Source organism: Schistocerca cancellata, chromosome 1, assembly GCF_023864275.1.
Source record: "Schistocerca cancellata isolate TAMUIC-IGC-003103 chromosome 1, iqSchCanc2.1, whole genome shotgun sequence".
NCBI lineage: Eukaryota > Metazoa > Arthropoda > Insecta > Orthoptera > Acrididae > Schistocerca > Schistocerca cancellata.
The window spans coordinates 842,060,333-842,087,781 of NC_064626.1; the positions used below are offsets into that span (position 1 = coordinate 842,060,333).

General features: G+C 39.8%; 1 protein-coding gene across 1 annotated transcript; it reads right to left on the minus strand.

Moving 5' to 3' along the window:
- Positions 1 to 569: 569 nt before the first annotated feature.
- LOC126188904 (protein pelota) lies at positions 570 to 27,407 on the minus strand. Its single transcript, XM_049930596.1, has 9 exons — positions 27,221 to 27,407; positions 27,019 to 27,111; positions 26,793 to 26,943; positions 20,667 to 20,780; positions 20,431 to 20,571; positions 19,672 to 19,894; positions 12,560 to 12,752; positions 2,999 to 3,105; positions 570 to 793 (listed from the first exon to the last, which is right to left on the minus strand). The coding sequence occupies exons 1-9, from the start codon at positions 27,259 to 27,261 to the stop codon at positions 699 to 701; spliced, it is 1,158 nt and encodes a 385-aa protein (XP_049786553.1). The 5' UTR covers positions 27,262 to 27,407; the 3' UTR covers positions 570 to 698.
- Positions 27,408 to 27,449: the final 42 nt, after the last annotated feature.

Genomic DNA, 27,449 nt, shown 5'->3' on the forward strand with positions numbered 1-27,449 from the left:
TTTTTGTCTCCCATGGAAATAAGCGTAACATGAACGATTATTTTCACTGCCGTTCACAAGTCACATCTATGGCTCCTTCCTGAAGCTTCAGTCCCTACAAAAAATACATCCTGTCATTAAATATGCTGCTTCCAGACTCCTTCAGTCTCCTGAATTGTAGCTTTCCTTTTTTTACATTCTTTAATGTAATGGTTTTCACAGCATATCTACACAATAAAACTTTCTCTAGCTTCTTGCTGCATAAATCTCAAGTGTATACATGGTGTTTTGGAAAGTACACACAGCCCTCCATCCTCCCATCCTCTGGCAAAGTCAATCATTCTGCCAGAAGGTAGACACACTGCAAATTAATGCAGCCCAAAAAACAAGACTATTTTACTGCACTGACAGTATGATGAATCCACTTAAATACTTCAGAGTTCAATACTGTTTATTCCAGAACCTTTATGAAATTCTAATTTTGTCTACAGGTTTTGAGCTATGGAAATTCCTATCATGATACGCACTTTTAGCCCCACCTCAGTTTGATCTTGTTACAGTGGCTGATATGAAGATGAAATAAAGTTGCATTTATATGCGTGTAGTATATATATTAATCATCTTGTACAACACCCATAAGTTCCTTATAAATACAGATACAGAGTCTTTAAATAAATACAAAACAAAATAAACATAATATATTGATGACTGACATGCCACTAGGTTTCTTTTTCATCTTCACTTTCATCTTCGTCCTCTAATTCTGGCATAGGAAATCTTAAGATAGCTGCTACACCAGTCAGCTGATCCAATTCTGAAAAAAATAAAGCAGTGAAAAATTTATTGGAAAATAATCAACATCTACACAATTCGTATAGTCGAGTTTACATAAGAAGACCCCTGACAGTTGCGGTGGGCTGGGAGCAGCAGCTCTGTGCATCTACCTCTACCAATCACATACCGCCATTTTGTAAACTACGGTTTTCACCTGTGGCTGTTAGCACTATGCAGCTGAAGCTGGCACCAGCATTGCTAACTGCCGTGGTTATCTTATATCAACTTGACTATAGCTAAATAAAACTAAATTTTTGTCACCCTTGGAAATAAGTGTAATATGAATGACCATTTTCAGTGCTGTTCACAAGTCACATCTATGGTTCCTCCCTGAAGCTTCAGTCCCTACAACAAATACATCCTGTCATTAAGTATACTGCTTCCAGACTCCTTCAGTCACCTGAATTGTATCTTTCCTTTCTTACATTCTTTAATGTCTGTTGAGGTCATAGTTATCACTTCAATTTGTCACCCCCATCCTCTGTAATTTTTGTATGTGCTCATCTGTTCCAAAAGAAAAAATGTTCTGGTAATTTATATATACAAGTGAACAAATGCTCAGTCTGAATAGATGGGGAAAAGAGTCCACACACACTAGACAAGTCTTCCAAATGATTCACATTACCCAATTAGCTGAACAAGAGGCTGGAAATATATTTTACTTTCAGTTCTATATATTTATAAAATAATGAAACATATTTTTAAAAACAAGGCTATAAATCTTCATCATTTTTATTTCTCTCCATGTACACTGCCAACATTTAATATGCTTCAATGTGTGTTGAAATGTTTGAATTCATATATGCTACTAATCACTATGCTCAGTAATACATACAGATACCTCCCATTATACACGGATTTGTTATTTGCATTTTTACATATAAACGATTTTAGTTTTAATCCACTGCTGTCATGCATTAACAGTACCCTGAAGCAGTAGAGGGTTAGTGCATCTAAACATGCTTCTCCTGTCATGTCTGCGAGATGTAAATCATCAGTTCAGGTCATTAGAGCTGTGAAGCTCCACTCAGCAGAACCTGTATTAAAAATTTTGGGTAAAAGGAATGGAAGTGTGCCCATTGAGGGAAAGAAAAGATGAATTTCATATTCATTAGAGAAAGAGAAAGAGAGAGAGAGAGAGAGAGAGAGAAGTTTTGGATTACTATGAGAAAGGTAAGCATATTGTTGACATTTAACATACTTTGGGACTAACTGAAGCCACTGCGAGAACTGTTCATGACAGTGCGAAATTAGTTCAAGAAGCTGCTCACTGTTCAACTTAGGTGTGGCTAGAGTGATCAAATCTAACTTGGAATAGAAAAAATGCTAAGCCATTGGATTGAGCACCACAGCCAACAGCACAGACCTCTCTCTTGAGCAGCTATTGAAGTTAAAGCCAAGAGCTTGTATGAAGGTTTAATTAAAGAAAGGTATCATGTTTCTCAGCAAGCTCAGTTTGCTCTAACCACTTCAAGCATCGTTTTGGTTTTCACAAAATTAAAATGACAGGAGAGGCATCTGTGGCAGACAAAGTTGGAGGCAAGTAATTTAAAACGGGGTTTAAGAAAATGTGACAGAAAAAGGCTAGACTGTGAAGTAGGTTTTCAGCCTTGATGAAATGGGCTTGTTTTAAAAACAAATGCCTGGCAGCATTTTCATTTCTATTCAATAAAAACCAATAAGTACCTTGATTAAGACTGCCAAGGGTCAATGTACCCTTCTTTCCAGAGGAAACGCTGCAGGGAACTGCCACTCTCAAAATCCTATGGAACTAAATGGTTGTGACAAGAGCAGACTGGGAGTTCACTGGACATTGAATAATAATTTTAGTGCATTATTGTGTGTTTCAGTGTTAAAAATTTAAGTGTATGATGACAAAGCAGTCGGTCAGTACCATTGGGCCTTCCGAGGCCTGTTTGGACGGAGTTTAAATTAGTTTATAAATTTTGCATTGAAACGTGTTTAAGGAAGAGGATAATGGTTATTTTTGGTAAAAATACTACAAAACCCTGTTATTTTAAACTTAATATGCGAATAAATACATATACAATATATGTGAGTAAATACACATAAAACACCTTTCCATTTAAGTGAATGCGATATACATAGCGATTCTATGGAATGTAACAATTGCATCTAACAAGATATACCAGTACTTCAAAACTAAAATAACTTTGATACTTACGTTCACCAGATACATGCATACTCGAGAAGATCTTCACATCACCTCCAGATTCTCTTACACCATCAACCAGAGCTACATATTCTTTCCTTTGTTTAACATCTTGTATTCTGAAATTAAAAACACCATGCTCTTACATGAAAAAGCCTCATAGTTGCTAGTTTTTGAAATAAGATTGCAATATATTGTTCAAATGTCATCAGAAGGTCTGTAGACGGTGTTTATATGGGAAACAAACCTGAGAACAATGTTATAGTAAGGGAAGGGAAATAGGAGAAGATGAGGCCATCTTTCCTAATATGTCACACAATGAACAGAAAATCTTGCTTGCAGAGTATAAAGTGAAAGTGACAAACAAGAATTAAAGTATACATTAAACCAAACCCTCTGCATGTTTTTGCAGTAAAATTATATCAATTTTCAAGCCAATTCCTATCTATTGGATGAGGGAGTTGTCAATAATCGCTCCATTTCCCAATCATCTCCATTCAACATTTATCTCAGTTCAATAAAACTTTCTACGTTGTCAATATTAGTGGCGGTAAAATATTATGCATTTTCTTAGCTCAAAATAATTATTAAAAAGGCGGTCTAAGTAACCAACTGAACTGTTCGATTATCAGTTTAGTGAAAACAATTATACTACTGTCCACACTTTTACAAAGCCTCCATAACACTCCTCATCTGGAAGAAGGAAGTATGATTGTATGCTCCTTCTGGTGGACATGCCTAATGGAACAGCATGAAAACAAATTAGTTAGCTTGCATCACGTTTTCACTGGCAAGTAGCCCAGTTACTGTGATTTTAAGACCACTGTAACCTAATTAATGTATTGTCTAATATGAAAGGGGCACTTTTCAAACACTACAGGAATTGGAAAATCAAAAGATATATCTAAAGAGCTGTTCTGCGTAACATAATATAATTCAGTCACACTAACAGACACACTTTGATGAATATAATTTAATATCACATTACAACAAGTATAAAACAAGGCAATGAGGTAAGATTAGATACACAAAAATGTACCAGGCCACAGACCTTGGTGAGATGGCGCAACACTAAGATACTGGATTCCCATTCACTAAAGCAATGGTTCAAATAGCCAACTTGTGCTTTTGATAACAGGAACTAGCCTACCATCACAAACACCTTGTAATACTGTCATAAGTACATTCCTAGTTTTTGCTGTCATATTATGTTACATAAAATAACTGTAGGTCTTTTTGTTAGTGGTTAGTTTTTTAAATGAGATTGCAATATATTGTTCAAATGTCCATCAGAAGGTCTGTAGAGGGTGTTTATAAGGGAAACAAACCTGAGGACAATGTTATAGCAAGGGAAGGGAAATAGGTGAAGATGAGATGGAAGGTATACAATACTGCAAGAATGATTTAACAGTGTGCTGAAAGACCTAGGTGGAAACAAGACCCTTGCAGTGGACAACATTGTCTAAGATTTACTGAAATCCTCAGAAGAGCCAACCAAGATAAAATTATCCACCTAATGGTCAAGATGTATGAGACAGGCAAAATACAACCACACTCCAGGAAAAATGTATTACAGTAATTGCATTTCCGAAGAAGAAAGATGCTGACAGGTGTGATTACAATCAAACCACCAGTTTAACAAGTAATGGTTGGAAAATATTAACATAAATTATTTACATAAGAGTGTTAAACCTTGCAAAAACCAAATTCATGGCAGACAGGTTGGGTTCCAGAGAAGAGTAGGAACATGTAGGGCAATTCCTCACTCAGCGATTTACATTAGAAGACACGCTGAAGAAAGGCAAACCTATGTTTGTATCATTTGTAGCTCTTTTTTTTCCTGTGACAATGCTAATTAGAATACACTCACTGAAATTCTGAAGCTACCTGGGACAAATTATAGGGAGCAAAAGATTATTAACAACTTGCACAGAAAACAGAAAGAAAGCTGGACCATTGTGAGTAGGGTTAGCATGCAGGTGTCCGTACAAACTTAATTATGTGTGCAGTAGTTCATCCATCCTAGGAATTGAGAATCTCTTCTATTTTTGCCTGTGATTAATATTGACAATGGCAAGATTTTGGTTCCAGGATTCCACGACATTCAAGAATGTTTCTTATTACAAGTTTAATTTTTTTGTGTAATTTGCTATTGTAGTTTTGTATTTATTAGCTTTGGAGTTATATTAACACATTAATTACTAAAAGTTAATTAGTAATTGTGATGCATTGACTTTGTCTGCTCTCGTTCTCGTTGTGATTACTCGTAAAATGTGACTGAGGTCCCTGGAGAATTAAATGGTGCAGTTGGCTATACGGCTATTGTTGTCACACAAATGTCGAATTGTTCTGTGGAATGCTTTGACAGATATTCTGTAGAATACTGGAACCTTACCTCAAACAATGGAAGTGCAATCCCGCATCAATTATTAGTATTAGTTTGCTTTCAAACCTTAAAGATCCTATACACGTCATAGGCTAGAATGAGCAGTTTGTAAATGACCTGCAATGCTAGCACCTTGTGGTGCAGTAGTTGGGCAGCCTTATGCCTGTCTCCACTAGATGGTAAAGGTGTCATTTTCATAGCAACAAGTAATTTCACTTCATCCTCTGCCAATTAGCCCAAAATATTTGTACATGATACATACAAAACTTCCTCGTGAATCACTTTAGCTCTTTCTAGAACAAAATCCCTAGAACAGTTCCTGAAAACTAGATCAAAATTCCCAGAATAGTTTCTGAGACTTCTGATAGATTATGAGTGCAATCTAGGTTTGTAGTGGCAAAAAAAATATTTTTTTATGTGATATAATTACAAATTAACAATTTTCGGATTTTTTTTTTCCTTCACTTGTAGTGTGAAACCTTGCTTCTTGCTAAATTTCATGATTCTTTGTCAATGGGAAGTACACTATAGGCTATGATGAGTGAGCCTGAGTGTATCAAAAAATAACCATACATTTTGATAGTATCGGCCATATCTTTTGATTGTATTGACTCAAAAACTTAATTTTTCACACTGCCAAGGGACCTTAGTATACGATATAACCTTCAACTTGATACCTCTACCCATTCCTGAGAAAAAGGGGTCTTAAACAGGTGGACAGACAGGCACCCGGACAACAAAATTATCCTATAAGGCTCCACTTTTGCCGACTGAGGTACAGAACCATAAAAAGAGTACTTATGGATAAACCTCTCAAACCTGCACGTGCTGCAATAGCCAGTTGCAGTACTGACACAAGCAACAGTATCTGAACTGACCAGTTAATTAGTAAAGTTACAGCCTCAGTCAGTGCACTGCTTTGTGATTAGATGCTACTGACAGATCAGTTGGAAGTCCTAGATACTGCTATAATTTTCTCAGATTTCTTTACAAGGCCACTCCTAACTCATCTAGTTTATTTATTCAAACCAATATGCCATCCGTCACACTGAACAACAGGTGAGTGTGCATACAGTGTCTGCAGCCTGCCTACAGACATATTAGCTCCCAAACAATGCCAGGAATGGCAACTATTAAATGTATTTATTCTACAGAAGTGTGCAGTAGGAACATTAACGTAAAACTGAAAACCAAACATCTTGCAGAATCCTCTTCAGGGATCTTGGAAGTCAAACTCATGTACCAAAACATCGAATCCCTAATGATGTTTGCACTTAATAATAAGAGAAAATTTAAGATGAACTAGGAAATTCACAACCACAATGAAACACTGCTTTCAATTAAATAGCAAATCATCATCATTTCAGTGTAATCACACAAAATACACTCCTGGAAATGGAAAAAAGAACACATTGACACCGGTGTTTCAGACCCACCATACTTGCTCCGGACACTGCGAGAGGGCTGTACAAGCAATGATCACACGCACGGCACAGCGGACACACCAGGAACCGCGGTGTTGGCCGTCGAATGGCGCTAGCTGCGCAGCATTTGTGCACCGCCGCCGTCAGTGTCAGCCAGTTTGCCGTGGCATACGGAGCTCCATCGCAGTCTTTAACACTGGTAGCATGCCGCGACAGCGTGGACGTGAACCGTATGTGCAGTTGACAGACTTTGAGCGAGGGCGTATAGTGGGCATGCGGGAGGCCGGGTGGACGTACCGCCGAATTGCTCAACACGTGGGGCGTGAGGTCTCCACAGTACATCGATGTTGTCGCCAGTGGTCGGCGGAAGGTGCACGTGCCCGTCGACCTGGGACCAGACCGCAGCGACGCACGGATGCACGCCAAGACCGTAGGATCCTACGCAGTGCCGTAGGGGACCGCACCGCCACTTCCCAGCAAATTAGGAACACTGTTGCTCCTGGGGTATCGGCGAGGACCATTCGCAACCGTCTCCACGAAGCTGGGCTACAGTCCCGCACACCGTTAGGCCGTCTTCCGCTCACGCCCCAACATCGTGCAGCCCGCCTCCAGTGGTGTCGCGACAGGCGTGAATGGAGGGACGAATGGAGACGTGTCGTCTTCAGCGATGAGAGTCGCTTCTGCCTTGGTGCCAATGATGGTCGTATGCGTGTTTGGCGCCGTGCAGGTGAGCGCCACAATCAGGACTGCATACGACCGAGGCACACAGGGCCAACACCCGCCATCATGGTGTGGGGAGCGATCTCCTACACTGGCCGTACACCACTGGTGATCGTCGAGGGGACACTGAATAGTGCACGGTACATCCAAACCGTCATCGAACCCATCGTTCTACCATTCCTAGACCGGCAAGGGAACTTGCTGTTCCGACAGGACAGTGCACGTCCGCATGTATCCCGTGCCACCCAACGTGCTCTAGAAGGTGTAAGTCAACTACCCTGGCCAGCAAGATCTCCGGATCTGTCCCCCATTGAGCATGTTTGGGACTGGATGAAGCGTCGTCTCACGCGGTCTGCACGTCCAGCACGAACGCTGGTCCAACTGAGGCGCCAGGTGGAAATGGCATGGCAAGCCGTTCCACAGGACTACATCCAGCATCTCTACGATCGTCTCCATGGGAGAATAGCAGCCTGCATTGCTGCGAAAGGTGGATATACACTGTACTAGTGCCGACATTGTGCATGCTCTGTTGCCTGTGTCTATGTGCCTGTGGTTCTGTCAGTGTGATCATGTGATGTATCTGACCCCAGGAATGTGTCAATAAAGTTTCCCCTTCCTGGGACAATGAATTCACGGTGTTCTTATTTCAATTTCCAGGAGTGTAGTTAGGGGTTATATGTTGCAGCAGCCTTTCGGCGTGCCAGGTTCGTGCAGCTGACAGCAATACAGGACAAAGGAATGGCATTACATCATCTCTTCAGATGAGTTAACAATTCTATACAGCATTACAATGGACAATCTGTGTGTTGATACTCCAAGGAGAATAAATGTTGCCAGATTGAATTCATCATCGTCATACGAGATCATTACAAAGTGTCGCGGTATAGGATGCCATTGGTACATGACACAGGTAACACTGTCCACCTGCTTAGCTGACTGGTAATGTGTCTGCCTACCATGCAGCAGGCCCGGATACAATTCTCAGCCAGAGTGCAGATTTTCTCCGCTCGTGGACTAAGTGTTGTGCTCTTATCATCATCATTTCATCACAGACAAGCAAGTCGCCTAATGTGGTGTCACCTCGCACCTCGGCAGCCGAACTTCCCCGGACGGAGCCTCCTGGCCATCAATGCCACATGATTTTTTCACAGGTAACACATTTCTGATGTTAAAGTTGGCAGCTGTGCCCTAACTTCGAGTTCTCTGTGATGTTATCTTTCAACAATATATTGCAACACTGCATGTTGCCATGGTGTCCTGGTGAACCTCAGCACGGAGGGTGCTCGACTGCTGCCCTTGCTAGCATGTTCTTCAGACCTCTAACCAACTGAAAACACCCGGTCACGGGTTGCTGAAAAATTGGCATGCCATCACTCGTCAGTCACTTCGACGGATGAACTGCCAGAGTTGAAGCTGCACACACTGACATATCCGTATCAGTTCATCCCAGCTCAGGTCAGTTCAATGATCAATTGAGTGACAGTATAGGTTTTGTCAGAGGTATCTGTTCTGGATACTAAATTTCGCACTTTGCGTCCCCCAAATAACCTGCGAATTTAGTAATGTATTCTTCCCATTATACAGTACATGCAAAATAAGTAAAATCATTACTTGCTATCCTTCCTGGTTTTGCAAGTTTAATAGCCAGTAGTGCAGAATGAAGGAAGAGCAGGGGTGAAAGTCCCATCAATGAGAGGACCATTAGACACAAAGTGAAAGAGGAAGAGCAGAAGCTTTGTTTTAAAGTATCTGCTTTACAAATCAAACTCTCTCTCTCTCTCTCTCTCTCTCTCTCTCTCTCTCTCTCTCTTTACATCCACGAAGGCTCTCCTACATAATGGTTAATATGTTGTGAAACTCAGCAATGATGTCACATAAATCTTTTTATGCAATGAATGCCACCCAGTGAATGAGTAAATTCTGTTTGCATTAATTCATTATTTACTATACACAATTAAGTCATCAATGATACTACATTTAGTAACAATCACATATCTCCCTCTCAATATAAGTAAATTTAGTTTTTCTTCCGCCGACGTGTGTACAAGACAATGGTTCTAACTTTTTACACTAACTTGATACAGTACCCAGGCAAAAAATGTGTGTTCACCAGTCCCAACGATGTGACGTCTCTATCCCCCATCCACGAAATCTATACCGTGGTGTGTTCCATAGCTTACGTTCCACCAGATCCCCACTGGCAACTGACACACGTGTTCCAGTGTCCAACAGTATTCACCAATTCTTCTTCCCCACTATTCCCCTGACCGCACAATCCCTCCTCTGCATACAACTTCACAGCATCTTATATTACTGCCACTGTGCTGACCTCTGCATCTACTCCCACTGCCCACGATTGGCAACGCAGCTTCCATACGTGCCCCATCTCTCCACATCTTTAATACCTTATATTCACTGAAAACACTGTCCGTCTAGCTTGCAATCCAGTTGACATGTCAATTTCCTAGCATTCACCACTGACTTAACACTTCTCGAAATTTCCGAAGGCAAACCTCACATCAAGTCCCCTCTGCTCAGCCTCCCGTAAAATTACTTCATTCACCATAGCATTCTGCCCCAATTTGTATGTCCAACCACTGATCTTCCTCATTCCATCCACTAATTCTTCTACTGATTCTGTATGCCTCTTTCTTACCACACACAACTGTTCTCTAAAATGTCTGGCACTATTTTGTTCTGTTGACCTTTGAAACAACCCCTTTTTTTTTTTAAATTCTCCAAACATCCTAGCTCTCTTGAGAGCCCCTGTATAACCCGCATAAGTTTTTTTCTTCTTCAATTAATTTTGCTGCTGTCAAAAATTCTATATCAGACCAACCTTCTATCTCTGCCAAATTCCTAACATCCTCCATAAATGCTTGCACATCCTCGGCTGATTTACCAGAGAAAGGAGCAACTAAGCTTGCGACTGACAAATCTACATTTTCCTGTGGCAACTGAGCTTCTACTAAACCATGTAACTTTCTTTTAGCTGCTGTCAATTGTGCTAACCTTTCCGACAATAAATGAACTGCCTCCTTGCTTTCCAAACTCTGCTGAAGCCTTACCCTTCCCGACACACATTTTAGAAGACTAACAACTACAAGAGAGACAAAATAAAATACATTCACTTAATTCTTGCTTCTAATCATTAGCAGTTTTAATTTTCGGCATTGTCTAACAATATGCCTGTAAGAATTACACATGAAACACATTACTGATATCAGTTCTGCACATGGTGCTGAATGACCTTCCAAGTTACACTGAATACAAGTACTAGACAACCGTGATCCCCATTACCCCGTAAGTGCGATAAATTCACTGGCTCCTTATTTTTAACTAAATTCACCTTACAAGGAGCACAGCAGTAGTGCTCCTTTTCCATGACCAAGACGTTTTGCAAACAACAATTATATTTCTTGACTCACTGTACTGTAGGCTCAGATGTTCTGCTGAAATGGCAATGTCAATACTCCGACACCAATGAAGGTGCCTGATAGATATGGGATGAAGGGGGACACCGTGCAGTACCAGTCACACAGCCAGAAGTTCCCAAATTGCTTTATTAAGGCTCCCTCCCAGAGTTAGATACAGGAAGCAGCTGCTTGGCTGTGGCATCTAGTGCCCCCTGTGGCTTCTCATCCAGCAATGCTGACAAGAGCATAGCACTGGCCGAGCAGCGGCTCATGATTCAATCGTCTTTGTCAGTGACAACTTTGCAAAAACAGACATATTGTCTTATGGGATAAAGCAATCAGTGATTTTATGTTACTTAAAATCCGTCTTGATAGCAATTCTTTTTATTATTATTCATATGACCGGTTTCGGTTCATTCAGAACCATCTTCAGATCTGATATTTCAGTTACAGGAGTAACCCGTCCAAATTCAGCAACTTTCACATGCTACAAACCATCTTCAGATCTCGTATTTCAGTTACAGGAGTAACCCGTCCAAATTCAGCAACTTTCACATGCTACGTGACGTAGCATGTGAAAGTTGCTGAATTTGGACGGGTTACTCCTGTAACTGAAATATCAGATCTGAAGATGGTTCTGAATGAACCGAAACCGGTCATATGAATAATAATATAAAAAATTGCAATCAAGACGGATTTTAAGTAAAATAAGTGACAACTTTGTTCTCGTTTGCCTAAGCTAACAATGTCCACAAGTGTGGTGGTGTGATTCATGCACACAGTGCTGTCCAGCAAACAGTGAGTGGGACATGTAATGGCAGTGACCCACTGCCCCACATTAATGGCCAGCAAACTGCTTCCCTTGGCCCATCCAGCCCCGATGTGGTGGTGGCTCCAACCCCTGTGGTTTCAGAGCAGACTGCCCTGTTGCAGTGCCAAACTGTGGTCCACAAACAGTATTCCAGATGGCACCCAAGCATCACAGCCTCATAAAAGTAAAGCTGTGATACGAGGCAAGTGACTTAAGCATAAAATGGCACAGCTATCTATATGCTTTTGAGCTGCACTTGCTTGGACTTTGCTGTTTCTTGTGGCACATATGCTAAATACAACAGCAACTACCAGTAGATAGTGCTGTGTCAACTGTTTCCACACTCTCCCCCAAGTTGGATCGCCTCGCAATGTTGTAACGGGCACATGGTATTTTGTATGGCAAAACACCTGCGTTCGTCTGTTCCTGGCGTTGCTGCACTATAGTTCCTACTCTGTGCGTGTCTGACCAAATATTGTCATTGTGCTAAATAACATAATGAGCAGGATTCTGTATCATTACACCATCAGTTAGCAACTTCCCTTGAATGCACAATACCAGCATTTTCAAAAGAGTTTCTGTGTGGGACAGGCTAGGACTACAATTTACGTCACTTTTTATTAAACTTAGTAATAAGGGGGAAGCTGTCAACCAAATCAACTGTTATATTACTGAGAGACTTTAAAATGTAGACAGTAAGAACTGCTCAGTTGGCTTATTCTTCTTCTACAAAATTTTCTCCCACCTTCCCACTATTTCTATGTAGACAAAGTAGCTGAAGTACAGTAACTGAATCAAAACAAACTGGAAACTCACCTAAAAAGTTTGTCCGATATCAGCAATGTCTCAACTGCCTGCGCTTCATTTGCTTTTTCAACATGTTTTTTGCCATAGAATGCTTTTGCAGGTTCTGTCTGCAACATTGTGTAGAAAGATTCCAGAACTCTGACTTCACCACTTGCCTTAGTATCAGCCATCTTAGCGGCAACAGCAGGGTCAGTGAGAACCTCTAAAATATACAGGGATAAAAATACAAGCACAATTAGTACCAAATCATACATATGGTCTATGTAAAATGAGCACTGAAAGTTGTAGTATGACATGCACCAGTATAGTACTTGATAGAACATGAGGATAAACTAACTTTTCTCATCTAGGAATATAACAAATATGTAATAACAAATATGTAGTAGGTATATGATGTTAATTACCTCTCACAACTGTACAGGACATTCTGCTGGATATAAATCGATTTATTAGTTATTCACACAAGAGAAATAAATGTTTAATATAACATATCCCAACTGAACATAAGTTGTAATTGTCTAGGATTTGCTGATGACCTTGCTTTCTTGTCCAGCAGTATTCAGGAAACCAAACAAGTTATCTCACTACAGTAAATAGCACAGAAAATTGGCCTTGGAATATCCTTCAGAAAGAACAGTCATCATGTTAACTGACCCACCACTCACATACTAAATTGCTGTAGGAAACCAAGAAATGAAAATTGTAGACAAATTTAAATATCTGGAAGAAATCATAACATATAACCTCAATGAAAAGCCAACATGGCATAACAGAATAAACAAATTGACTAGAGCACAATATATCACCAAGAACACCTACAACAAAAAGAGCATGTCAAAAGCAACAAAATTAAAACACTACAAAAGAGTCACTCAACCAAAAATAACATACACAAATTAAACCATCTTCAAAACAATTAACGCTGCACAAATAGACAAAATACTCAAAATGGAGAGAAGAATCATCAGAACATGCATCAACAAATCGTACCAGAAAGGTGGACACTGGAGGGTAGCTACAAATGAAAGAGTCTCCAAGGAAATAGAACCGGTAATGAGTACAACCAGGAAGAAACGCATGTCATTTTTCGGACATCTAATCAAAACACCAGAACAGGATCAGGAGAATAGAAAAATTGTGGTATAGTAAGTGCAACATTAAGTGGATTACAGAACTCAAGGAAGATATGGACGAGCTACAGATTACATTGGAAGATCTAAGCAACAAAACTGGAAACTCACAGACAAACAAACCAGACTGCAAATGAGAATTAACAAACAGACAATAGGAAGGATGATTTCCGATTAAGAAAAAAGGATGAGATCCAAGAGAATGAAGACGTACTGGGCTGACTGGAAACTGAAAAATTCCTTGTATAAAGTTGGCTAGAGTGGTCCAATGAAGGTCATAAAATGTAAATAAATTAATAATATATCTGTTGAAACTTCACCACTGAGGAACTACCTAATTTACAAAGAAACTGTGAGACAAATTAATGAGAGGGACTTCAAGTACATTCGACTTCCAAACATAACTGACACTGGTCAAAATGTTGTAGTGCATTAGCCATGGCAGAGAGCTGCTACTATCAACGTCCCTATTACCAATCATTTTTCAAATTAAGCAGTCCTGAAATTGACCAATAAATAGTAAATATTGACAGTCATATCATGTGCTACAATGCATACAGCTCTTGCATTAATAATGGGACAACCCCCTCTCTGGAGTTTTGCAGGAAGTATTGTGTGCTGTGATAAGGACAGAAAGAAGGCTAATGTATAAAATTCTGTCGAGATTATTAGAAATTGAGCACAAGTTTGAGTTACACAAAGACAGGATAGGAATCGGACACTGGACTTTTTGAAGAAACCAATTTGACATCTGTCTGAAATCATAAATCCAGAGGACCAGATGAGGCTTAAAACACTGCTCCTAGTGCATGCAAGTCAAATGCTTTAACTCTCACACTCATTGCGTTAATTCTATTCACTGTCAGTAATGGTGATGAGTAATACAACAATTCTTAATGTGAAAGTCAGACCTGAATCAAATGTCAAACAATGAAAAGTCCAGGATGAAATCATGACAATATTAGGAAAAGGTAAAAGGTAAAATACAGGGTAAAATACAGGGAGCGAAAGGCTATTTACAGTTTGTACAGAAACCAGATGGCAGTAATAAGAGTCGAGGGGCATGAAAGGGAAGCAGTGGTTGGGAAAGGAGTAAGACAGGGTTGTAGCCTCTCCCCGATGTTATTCAATCTGTATATTGAGCAAGCAGTAAAGGAAACAAAAGAAAAATTCGGAGTAGGTATTAAACTCCATGGAGAAGAAATAAAAACTTTGAGGTTCGCCGATGACATTGTAATTCTGTCAGAGACAGCAAAGGACTTGGAAGAGCAGTTGAATGGAATGGACAGTGTCTTGAAAGGAGGATATAAGATGAACATCAACAAAAGCAAAACGAGGATAATGGAATGTAGTCAAATTAAGTCGGGTGATGCTGAGGGAATTAGATTAGGAAATGAGACACTTAAAGTAGTAAAGGAGTTTTGCTATTTAGGGAGTAAAATGATGGTCGAAGTAGAGAGGATATAAAATGTAGACTGGCAATGGCAAGGAAAGCGTTTCTCAAGAAGAGGAATTTGTTGACATCGAGTATAGATTTAAGTGTCAGGAAGTCGTTTCTGAAAGTATTTGTATGGAGTGTAGCCATGTATGGAAGTGAAACATGGACGATAACTAGTTTGGACAAGAAGAGAATAGAAGCTTTCGAAATGTGGTGCTACAGAAGAATGCTGAAGATAAGGTGGGTAGATCACGTAACTAATGAGGAGGTATTGAATAGGATTGGGGAGAAGAGAAGTTTGTGGCACAACTTGACAAGAAGAAGGGACCGATTGGTAGGACATGTTTTGAGGCATCAAGGGATCACAAATTTAGCATTGGAGGGCAGTGTGGAGGGTAAAAATCGTAGAGGGAGACCAAGAGATGACTACACTAAGCAGATTCAGAAGGATGTAGGTTGCAGTAGATACTGGGAGATGAAGAAGCTTGCACAGGATAGAGTAGCATGGAGAGCTGCATCAAACCAGTCTCAGGACTGAAGACCACAACAACAACAACAACAACATTAGGAAAAGGATAGACTGCTTCTCGCCATATAGCAGAAATGATGAGTCACAGATAGGGGTAGCGCAAAGACTGCTCACAAGTAAGATCCAAAGTACACCACACACACACACACACACACACACACACACACACGACAACTTTCTCTGGCTACCGAGGCTAGATCAGATTGACCCTGGCAACCAGATACACTGATCGTGTGTGTGTGGTCTTGTCTAATTTGGAGAATGCCTTTTGGCCGAAAGCTTACTTGATAAAAGTCTTTTCGTTGCGCCTACCTGCAATTCAACATCTCCATTATACGGTAACAACATAGCCTTTTCATAACATTGTTAATTAAATAAAATTATGACAGCAATTCCATTTTCAGCCAACAGCCTACATGTGTACACTTTCATATAAATACCTTAAAAACCTATGTTTGATAACACTTCAGAAACCAAACCAAAGTCTCAGTAGGTAATAGCACAAGAACCCACAAAACTGCTACTTTTTAAGTTTCATTTACATAAAAATAGATAGAATTTGTCCACACCTGTTGTCTGCTAAACAAGACAACCTTACTGTCTCATTCACTAAAAATTTACATTTACCCTCTGTTTTTTACACTCTTTCTCCAAATAAAGCAAGCCATGTTTCCAACATCTTCACATTTCTTTTGCTTTCTATGTGCATTTTGATTTAGCCCCATGTGCTGGTAAGTACAGTATTCATTTTGCGCATCTACTGACAACCAGTCTCAGATCATCTGGTGGACTGGAATTAGCTTGAAGTCAACGATTGTTAATTCCATTCATATAACAGGCATCTAGTATCAAAACTGACCACATCACTGAAGGCATATTTTTCAATATGGATGAAAAATCTCTACAGACACAACAATGGGCACATACATTTTTCTTTCATAGTTCCATCCTTAATGGTTTAATATTTAAGTTCTACTTTTTATTGAAATCGCATGGAACCCATTTTTAATTTAAGTTTAGACTTGGTTATTTTTTTTAATTTTATATAATTTTACTCTTTTTAAATTCCAAAGTCTTGAGAAAAAAGGATTTAAATGAAAATAACATGACAATGTAATTACTTTTATTTTTAAAAAATCTCAAAATAAATTGGCCAATAAATTACCAAGAACAGCTAAAACTGAGGAAAATACAAAATAGGATTTCTCTCAGTAAAAGTTTGTAGTTTAGTTAAATATTGAACACAATAAAATGGTAATGATCTGCAAATAATCAAGTATGTTAATAGAATTATTATTATTATTATTATTATTATTATTATTATTATTATTATAACAGACACTGTTCACACATACTAAGTAATACTGTTGGTGTAGGTCTCAATTCGCTCCCATTTAGATTACAATATCAGGGAGCTCGTGTGAATCACTGATGTAAACTTTGGAGACCGTGTTCGAACTCTCATTACCAGTGCCAGCTGGTTCATTAGCTAATATTATTGTTTTATATAACTTCAATGACTTAAGATCTTCCCATGTTGGGATAATGCGTTTATGCAGGAAATTTTTATGTCTTTTGTTTTAAAGACAGGTAGAGTAATGTCTCTGATCACTGTGTGAGTTGTCATTTGAGCCAGCAATTTTCCTCTTTCACACAGACTTTGGTACTTCCGACATCATGATTGTAAAATACCTCCTCTTTTAGACAGACACACTTTTGTGCCTTCTCTCTTTTCTTCGTAATAATTCTTTTGGTCTTAGCTGGTTGAAAACGCCACTGAGAAGGAAGCTTCATTACATCAGCACTTTATAAATCTGGGGGTTTCATCTATTGATGCACTCTGAACAGTATACATGTTGCAATACACAATAATGACAAAATACAGTCACAAAGGAAATAGGATTGCTTTCATGTCAATCACAGCTACACAGATACTCTGCAAGCCACTGCATAATGCAAGGCGGAGGGTACCCTGCACCACTACTAATTATTTTGTTTCCTGTTCCACTTTGTAAATAGAGCAAGACTTTGTATGAGCCCTAATTTCTCGTATCTTATCTTCGTGGTCCTTATGTGCAGTGTATGTTGCAGACAGTAGAATGCTCTGCAGTTAGTTCCAAATGCCAGTTCACTAAATTTTCTCAACAGTGTTTCTCGAAAAGAACATTACCTCCAGGGATTCCCATTTGAGTTCCTACAGCATTTCATTTCAAAACACCTGCATGTTGTTCGAAACTATCTGGTACGGATCCCCAACAGTACAGCAGTACTCAAGTAGACGTAGCACTAGCATCCTACATGTGATCTCCTTTAAAGGTGAAACACACTTTCCTAAAATTCTCCCAGTAAACTGGTACGGATCCCCAGCAGTACTCAAGTAGACGTAGCACTAACATCCCACACGCGATCTCCTTTAAAGGTGAAACACACTTTCCTAAAATTCTCCCAGTAAACCGAAGTCAACCATTCACCTTCCCTACTGCAATCCTCACATGCATGTTTCATTTCATACTGCTCTGCAACTTTATGCTCAGATATTTAAATGACATGACTGTGTTGAGCAGGACACTACTAATACTGTATTTAAACCTTACAGGTTTTTTTCTGTTCATCCACATTAACTTATATTTTTCTACATTTAGCTGTGTTTCATAACACAAGTACGAAGCCCGCAAATGTGGGAATTAGTGCAAAAGATTGGTGTTGCAAAAATATATGACTTCATAGGATATAGAATATAACAAATTGCTTACTGATATGGTCACTTAATTGTGTAATGTGACACCACATACAAAAAAATGCAGTGACATGAAGACCGTTGCTCATTCCTGGACATGACCAGTTATGAATTCACTGGTGCAAAACTTGGCCCATTCTGTTGCACAATCAAGAATTCAGTGCTCTGCGACACAAAGATGTGGCTGATTTTGACGCATATTCTAGTTTCACCTGATAGTGATATACTTTAAATTGAAAACGTGAACTCATTTTTGAAAATTTTGAGATTTGGCAAGTTTTAATACTAGATGCTTCATATCCTGAATAAGGAAAAATCAACAGTTTTCTTACTCCAAGTGACTTCAAAGTGAAAAGAATCATCTTGGCAACATTTCCTAAGCCCAAGATCTACTATATTTCACTCACATTCTGGTGTAACACTTGTTACAGATAATAACAAAATACAGCAGTAATCAAGCGTTGTGCAAGTTTGTCAACTAAAAATTAACTACTAACAAGGCAGAGAACTGATGGTAAAAGTGAACTCACTTTACAATGATTTCACAAATAGACTATTTATTTTCGTGAATCTCCATGTTAAGGAGGATCACATTGTGCACAGGAAAGGTGACACAACAATAGAATATGTATGTAACACACAAACAACTGAACGAGTTATTGCTTTTTTTGAAAAACCACATCAGCATTCAACTCAACTGATATATTAGACCATCGTAGACAGGTAAAAATGGTTATAACGGAACTGAATCTGGCTCTGCTCAAATATGAGTCATCTGTTATCATTGAAATACATACTACGCAAGAGAGCGAAGCCAACAAGGCATTGCATCTTTCACTTGATCTATTACCTCTATTTCAACATTAATAACTACCTGGTTTCGTTCTAGATCTTACCACATTGACTCAATTTTTTGCCTCTTTTAATTACTGAAGAATCTTGTGGGTGGATGGCTGACATTAATTTTGCTTTCACACATCTTATTTTTCAGTCAACGATAGGGACAACAGTGCTGAATTATTTATTTGTACGAAGAATACTGGATGATTAAGAAAAGGCAAAACAACATAATTCTTGATTAATGAGATCAGACACAAGAGAAAATTCTATTGAAAGTCACTCCTATTTTCATTATAATCTGAAAACACCAAGTGCGATGGAAGTGAATTTCATCTAAACATTACAGCTTTTAAGTAACTCACTTACCTGAAGCCCAAAAATCTTCATACTGGTTCTTGTCAATGTGATCATCAAATATTTCTTAATTACACAGGTGATTCAACTCACCTCTCAAGGAATGCTTGAAGCCACTTGATGAATGAACAAGCATAAACTTGCTTTTATTTTCTAATAACATTTTGTTATCAGTTTTTACTGCTTGTTGGAACATATATTCATAGAACTGGTCTCTGACAAATCCTGGACTTGCTATCAAAACACATTTTACAATATCGAAGTTGACATGACGAAGAATTCCCTGCATCACACTTTCAAAAAATCTTGCCATACCCTGGAAATATTTAAGAAAGTTTTACACATTCCACGTTTACCAAGTAACCGTTAACAAATAATCTACATTAATATTATAAAACCAATCAAAAATTTTCAGAATCTGTGTGTGTCACAGTACTATGTAAAAAGGAGAAATTAAACACTAAATCACATCTATTGTGTATAATAGTAATGGAAATTGGTCACAACAAGACTGAATGCTCATTGGCTATGTGAGAATGCATGACACTTGCACAGAACAATCCTAATCTCAACCATCATTGTTTGTGACTCCAATTATAATAAAGCACTGTGGAGTTCAAACTGGGATTGGTGATAGCTTTGGCATAACTGCAGTCATGACTAAGCCCACCTCAATTTCTTTTCACAACAGCTGATTATCATGCATGAATAATGGCACTAACTGCTTCTTCCTAACTAGTTATTTATACCTTCATTCCTAACCTCTTACACATACATACCTCAAGCCTACATATATTCTATTTGTCCAGTGCTTCCTTATGAACAGCCTCACAGCTTATTCACTATACTTACTTTTTCATGTTGCTGTACATTCCCTTTTCTTTTCCGTGGTATGCTTTGATCAATTTTTGCCCGTACCAAAGTCATCGTGGATGTAATAAGGCAAATATGAGCCAGCCCCTCTTGCATAACTACCGCTGCCACATCAGCGTTCTGCAAGTAAAGTAAAAATCACTTTTGCACATTGTATCTTTATTGCAGTCAGTAAAAACAGTGAACTATAGTAACCACATACAATGCTTACGTACCTGTGTAGGATCACAAGCAATATTAACTCTCTCCAGTGATACAGAATCCCATTCTGGCTTTGAAAGTGTGAATTTTCTGTTCACTTCAAGATCCAGGGTATGGTAGGCTCCCATCTGTGATTAAAACACAAAAAGGAAATCCATGAGAAACCAATAAGTTCTACCAATATGTAAATCCCTCATCATGTTATACAAGATAAAATGTCATCAACAGATACAGTGGAAACTTTATAGCCTAAAGAACTGGCAGTACCACCAATGAACATGTGCTGAATCAGATGCAGAGGATTGGTGACTGGTGTAGGGAATGCCAGTGGCACATAATGCAAAAGAATGTAACAAATTGTGCAAAAGCAGCAAAGAGGTCTGTTGTTCTCAATTAAACTGTTGGTGACATATACTGTAAAGAGCAACAACCTAAGATACGAGGCCTGTCTAAAAAGTATCTGACCTTTGGCCAGAAAAAATATTTTGAATACCTGACAGGATTGGGACCCTCATCCCCTTCAAAGTAGGGGCCCCTTGTGCTCGCACACACTTAGCCCACCGATCCTTCCACTGCTGGAAACACCTCTGGAAGTCTTCTCTTGGAATGGTGCTCAGCTCCGTCGTCATGTTCTGCATTCTCTCTTCTCTACTCTCAAAACGGGATCCCTTCAGTGGCATCTTCAATTTTGGAAACAACCAGAAGTCGCAAGGAGCCATGTCTGGAGAGTAGGGAGGCTGGCGAATGGCTGTAATTCCATGTTTGGCCTGGATCAAGTGGAATGAATGTGCGGGGGCATTGGAGGGATGCAATCGCCAGTTTTTCGCCATCCACGTGTTCGGTCTTTTGTGCCGAACTGCATCACGGAGTCGCTGGAGAACATCTTGATAGTACTCCTTTGTCACTGTTTGTCCTTCTGGTGCTTATCTGTGATGCACTATTCCACAGACATCAAAGAAGACAGTCAGCATCACCTTGATTTTGCTTCGCACCTGCCGCACTTTCTTTGGGCTGGGAGACTCGGGATGCTTCCATTGCGACGACTGTCTTTTTGTTTCTGGAACGTACCCATACACCCATGACTCATCTCCAGTTATCACGGTGTTGGTGGTGTCCAGAAGGTCCTGTGCAATGTCAAAACGGAGGCCTTTTTGTTCCAGTGACAACAACTTGGGCACGAATTTCACAGCAACTCAGTGCATGTTCAAATCACCACACAAAATTTCATGTGCAGAATCTTTACTCACTCCAACCTCTTAGGCAATCTCCCGTACAGTCAAATGACGATCTGCTATCACCAAATTTTGCACCCTCTCAACAAGAGTTGCACTCCAAGCTGTTTGGAGCCTGCCAGAACATCGGTCACTCTCCGCTGATGTGCGGCCATTTTTGAATCGGTCGAACCACTCCTTAATTTGTGTTACACCACCGCACCTTCTCCTAACACCTGCTGAATCTTACGAATTGTTTTGCTTTGAGAATCACTAAGCTTTTGACAAGATTTGATGCAGTATCTTTGCTCAACACATTCAGTCATCTTGAGAGAATCAGTAATCCAACGAACATGTTGTGTAGCACCTCACTCAGCGATCGATAGGCAGTGACTGGGAAGGGGCAAAATTCACACGTGCATAAATGTCTCTTCCTTTACTGCGTACAGTGACGCTGCACTATCGTCTCTATTTTGCACAGGAAAATCAAAGGTCGGATACTTTTTAGACAAACCTCGCACCTAGGGATAACAGTCTGGAATGATGTAAAGCGAAATGATCACATAAAACTATCTGCAGCAAAAGCACATGCCATGCTGAGAGTCACTGGAGGGAGGGGGAGGGAGGAGGGGGGGGCAGCTAGGGAAGCAACATATTACTTCCTCTCACACACACCTTGCAAAATAAGCACGATAAAAAATCTGAGCTCATACGGAGGATTACCAACAGTCGTTCTTTTGCGCATCATACGCAAATGGAACAGGTGATGGGGAGAAACAACAATGGTACAAGAAGTACCTCCCACCACACACTGTTTGGTATATTGCATTGTACAGATGTACAGAGTGATTTTGCTATATGAGGAAAAACTATAGGAAACAATCCCTGAGAGAATAAGGAGCAAAAAGAAAGGTCATATGGACACATGGCCAGAAATGTGTTTCAAGGGAGGTACACTCACTTGAAAAAGGTGATAAAAGTCTTTGATAGAATAGGTTTCAATAACTGATATCACACATATAAACACTTCAGATAATTGGGAGTGTTCTGTCTGTATGAGTTTCAGTCCACACTCACGAGGGTAGTGAGCTGGAGCACCATCATGTACTAGCAACATTATCCTTTTTTACCATGCACGGCACATCTGTCGGCAGGGAAGGCAGGGTGACCAGTAAGAAGCGCAGATAGGCCTCGCCTGTGACGCATTGAGAAAGGATGACTGGTCCCACGAGAAGATCACCAATAATCCCCCCCCCCCCCCCCACACACACACACACTGAGGCTGAAATACTGCTGATGGTTCGCTGTCACTGTGGAATCTCTGTAGCCTATAGGTGGGTTCTAACAATATCACCCTCATACAGATAGCCTCCTCTACGAACAGGATTGATGACAGAAATCCCACCACAGTGCTGGCCTGTGTGATGAACCAATGACAAAACCATAACCACAGCACCAAGTTTGTATGTAATACATCAAATTCAAAAAGATATAATGCTACATACACTCTTCTTGTTCAAGCATTTTCACCTACCTGATGGACACACACACACACACACACACACACACACACACACACACACACACACACACAAAATTAGAAATATCCAAACAGTGCACACTCCACTGTACAGTGAAAGGCTCATTCTGAGTAATTACCAACATACAGAAAAAGTAAAGCTGTCATCAACATAAAGGTTGGTTTGAACACAGTGCTTTCTAAGCATGGCCCTATTGGAGGTGGTACGCCATTTCCTAACTCCAACCTTTGAAAACAAACATGAACAACTGCAAGAAACTTCTTTTTTTTATGAGGCTATAAGTTTCTGTCTGTTTTAGACCATCTTCAGACCTCACACCATGCCTGTAGGCGGTGGCAGTTAGCATTTGTGAAGTTGTAGCACCTGCTCCATTCACTGCCACCGTCTGCCAGCATGGTGTGAGGTCTGAAGATGGTCTAAAACAGACCGAAACTTATAGCCTCATAAAAAAGAAAGTTTCTTGAGGCTGTGACTGTTCACATTCATTTTTAAGTAATAAAAAACCACTGTTCTCCAAGAAAATTGTTCCAACCTTTGAACTGTCAGTTATAAGACATGCACTTCAAAATGAACTTTGAACTATGGTGCAACTTGGGGTTGAAATTTAAGTGAGATTCTTTACTACAGGTTGTGTGGTGGTTTATACTAGAGGTTTGTATGACAGATGAAAATGTTATACTCTTTCATCACACACAATCGAACATTACACATTTTAATTCTCTATATTTGTAATTCATTAGCTTCACAAAATCATTTCTTGAGAGGCTTTCCATATAAAATTTCTGACCACTTTCCTCCACATTCATCAGCCCATATTAATTTTGTCCTCTGTGTCACAGTGCTTCACTGGACACTGAGTTGGAGAAGTTCTGCTGTCTGGTAATTTTTTCCCTTCTCCAAACTAGCTACAGAGACACATCAGTTTGACATTTTGATTTCTAATTGGATGTCAACAAAGCAAATGTTGCAGAGTTTAAATGTGTAAGATGTTTGGCTCTTAAAAGTGCCGTTGTGGGGTCGCTGCATGTCGTTCTGGCCGTGAGAGATACGAGATCTAGTTCGGCCTCCATTTGTGTAGACATTTAGCCATCCTGGGGTGCACAAGCTGACACCCTCCATACAGAGGCCCCATCTTTTGTATATCCTGTGGCTGAATATTGCGCACCTGTCTGGTACAGGAGCATACATGCCAGTAAGATTGACATTCAGCTGGATGACACCACGAGAATTTTAACGGGCAGCCTGAGATCAACCCCACTACCTTGGTTGTCTGCTCTCTGTAGAGTCGCCCTACCACATTTGAGACGACAAGTAGCAGCAACCCGTGAACAGAAAAGATTAATATTGTAATGCTTTCCCAAAGGCTACCCACCCAGGCAATACTTCTCAAACCTTCATGCACATGCCCCAATGTAGAAAACCATTCTGGACAGCTTGATAACCCGAACACACACACACACACACACACACACACTTGCTGCCTAAAAGATTTATTTTGTAAGTCAATACATGTTGGCTCACAGGTTATGTACTAGACAATAACTTTCCTTATTTCTTACAAAATCTAGTATCGATCTGAGAGCACACTTTGATGATGTTGCCATTAAAATTCACTTCTTGGGTGATACAATACCTAGGAGTAATCCTTAAGGAAATGGATCTTGTACCATGGACATCTGAGGCATTTCTAATAGAATGAGGACATTAATACAGTGCTTGTTTAAGTGATTTAAAAAAAAAGGAAGAAAAAAAAACATTGGGTTGATTCAATAACTCCCACAAATTGGGGTAAAAGTTAATAGTGAACATCATCTCTCCCCTTTGCGTGTTTCAGTAGATGTACAACATGTACAGAGCATGCACCAAAATGCTCATCAGAAGCTTATCCACTACCCAATAAACATTTTCTGAATTTACCTGATAGGTTTAGTTTTTATGGCAAAATGTGTTTAAATAGGAATGAATGTAAACTACAACCTTTATTTGGAATTTTCATTCGTTGTCTTTGCCAATACACAACCAAATTATCACCTTTCAACCTAGCCTATAACTAGCACTACACTACAAATCAGTCCAGCACCACAACCAAGATTTCATGGGTGGTCCAATATTACACTCTGGCCTAATACCGAGTAACTGAGCAATAATACTTAAAGGCTTGTAGGATACCACACCATGCACTGTACAATGGCTTGCAGCGAGTGTATGTGGATGGGAAAAAAAAAAAAAAAAAAAAAACAATATACAGGGTGAGCACGAAGTCTTGCCCTGATTATAACAATTTATTACAGAATAACCGTTTGACATAATAAGTTACATTTGATGCCATTACATAGGTTAGTGTTAACAGTTTTTTTAAGGCCACTTACATTAGTAAACCTCAGCATGTGCTCCCTTGGTAGCTTGGAGAATGTCGAGGCAGTATTCCAGTTCTTGCCAGGTGTTTTATAACACGCGTTCTGTCACAGTACCTGCAGCAGCTTGTATCCTAGCCTTCAGTTCGTCGATGTTAGCAACTGATGTGACGAAGACTCTGTCCCTGATATAGCCCCCCCCCCCCCCAAAAACAAAGGTCAAGGGACGTGATTTCCTGAATGAAACATTTCAGGATCAGTGCATTGGCAGGAACGGTCCAACACCCTGGCTTCCCCGCTCTCCAGACATTATGCCCCTTGACATTTTTTTTCTGGGGCTATATCAAGGACAGGGTCTTCGTCACACCAGTTGCTGATGTCAACAAGCTGAAGGCTAGGATACAAGCTGCTGTGGGTACTGTGACAGAACACGTTACAAAACACCTGGCGGGAACTGGAATACCACCTCGACATTCTCCAAGCTACCAAGGGAACACACATTGGGGTTTACTAACATACGTTGTCTTTTAAAAAAAGGCTAAGCTGGTAACACTAACCTATGTAATGGCATCAAATGTAAATTATTATGTCAAACGTTTAATCTGTAATAAATTGTTATAATCAGGGCAAGACTTTGTGCTCACCCCGTATAACATGCATGCAAAACTGAAGAGTAGACAGTATGTGACAATATTCAGTTGACAACCAAGTTCACACTAAGCCATCACAAAATAAGCTTGAGGGGGGGGGGGGGGCGTGGGGGAGGCACAATCACACACTAGCCACATCATTTGAGCAAACCACATGATGTTTGTGAAATGCTTAGCCTATGGAATTTATGTGATTGCGTAATACTTGGATACATTCTGCGCATTTGTAAAAGTTAAAAATTAAAAATTTTGCAGGGTTTATGACCTAGTGCGTTAAAAACAATATTATTACACTATGGTTAGAAATAACAACTTCAGGATTGATCTCTCATTCCCACAAGCGAGAGAAGTGCACTGTGTTGGATCTGAATACATTTAACTTACCTTGACATACTGATTTTCTTCCACATTTCTGCCTTTCAATCTTAGCATACATGCTTGAGTATCAAAATCGATGGCCTCAACGCGAATTGTTAGAGTTGTTCGAACCCGGTTACTTGTGGATGATCCTGTGGAGGACTCTGTCTGCACTTTTCTGTCAAAACAAAACTGTCATTGACCAACAATACTCTATGTGTATACGATACCAATCGTAGAAGCTGACACATACCTTATTGTTGAAGCTCTCACACAATCTCCCTCGCTGATAAGGTTATATGCGTGCCACATGTCCTCCGTCTCCTCCGGAATAAGGGAGACACTCCTTTTTTTTTATCAAAAATAAAAGTGATGTTGAGTGACGTTAAACATATTCCCACAATACTTTAATTTTTTCTTCTGATATGTAACATTACACGAAAATCTATACATACCCTTCTCCATCCTTGTCAACACTTTTGTGGACTAGTTTCATTTCGTTTCTGTTTTTTTCTCGAGCATTTCCAAGTTGCAAACACGTCTCACGCACGACACACTCATTTTCATAACAGCGTCTACCACACTTTCACTTACTCCAGCATTGACCGGAAGCAACGAAAATCTAGTTGTGCGGAAGGTTCTCAGCTCTGCCACCTGACGGCGAGATGACTAAGCATCAGTTGA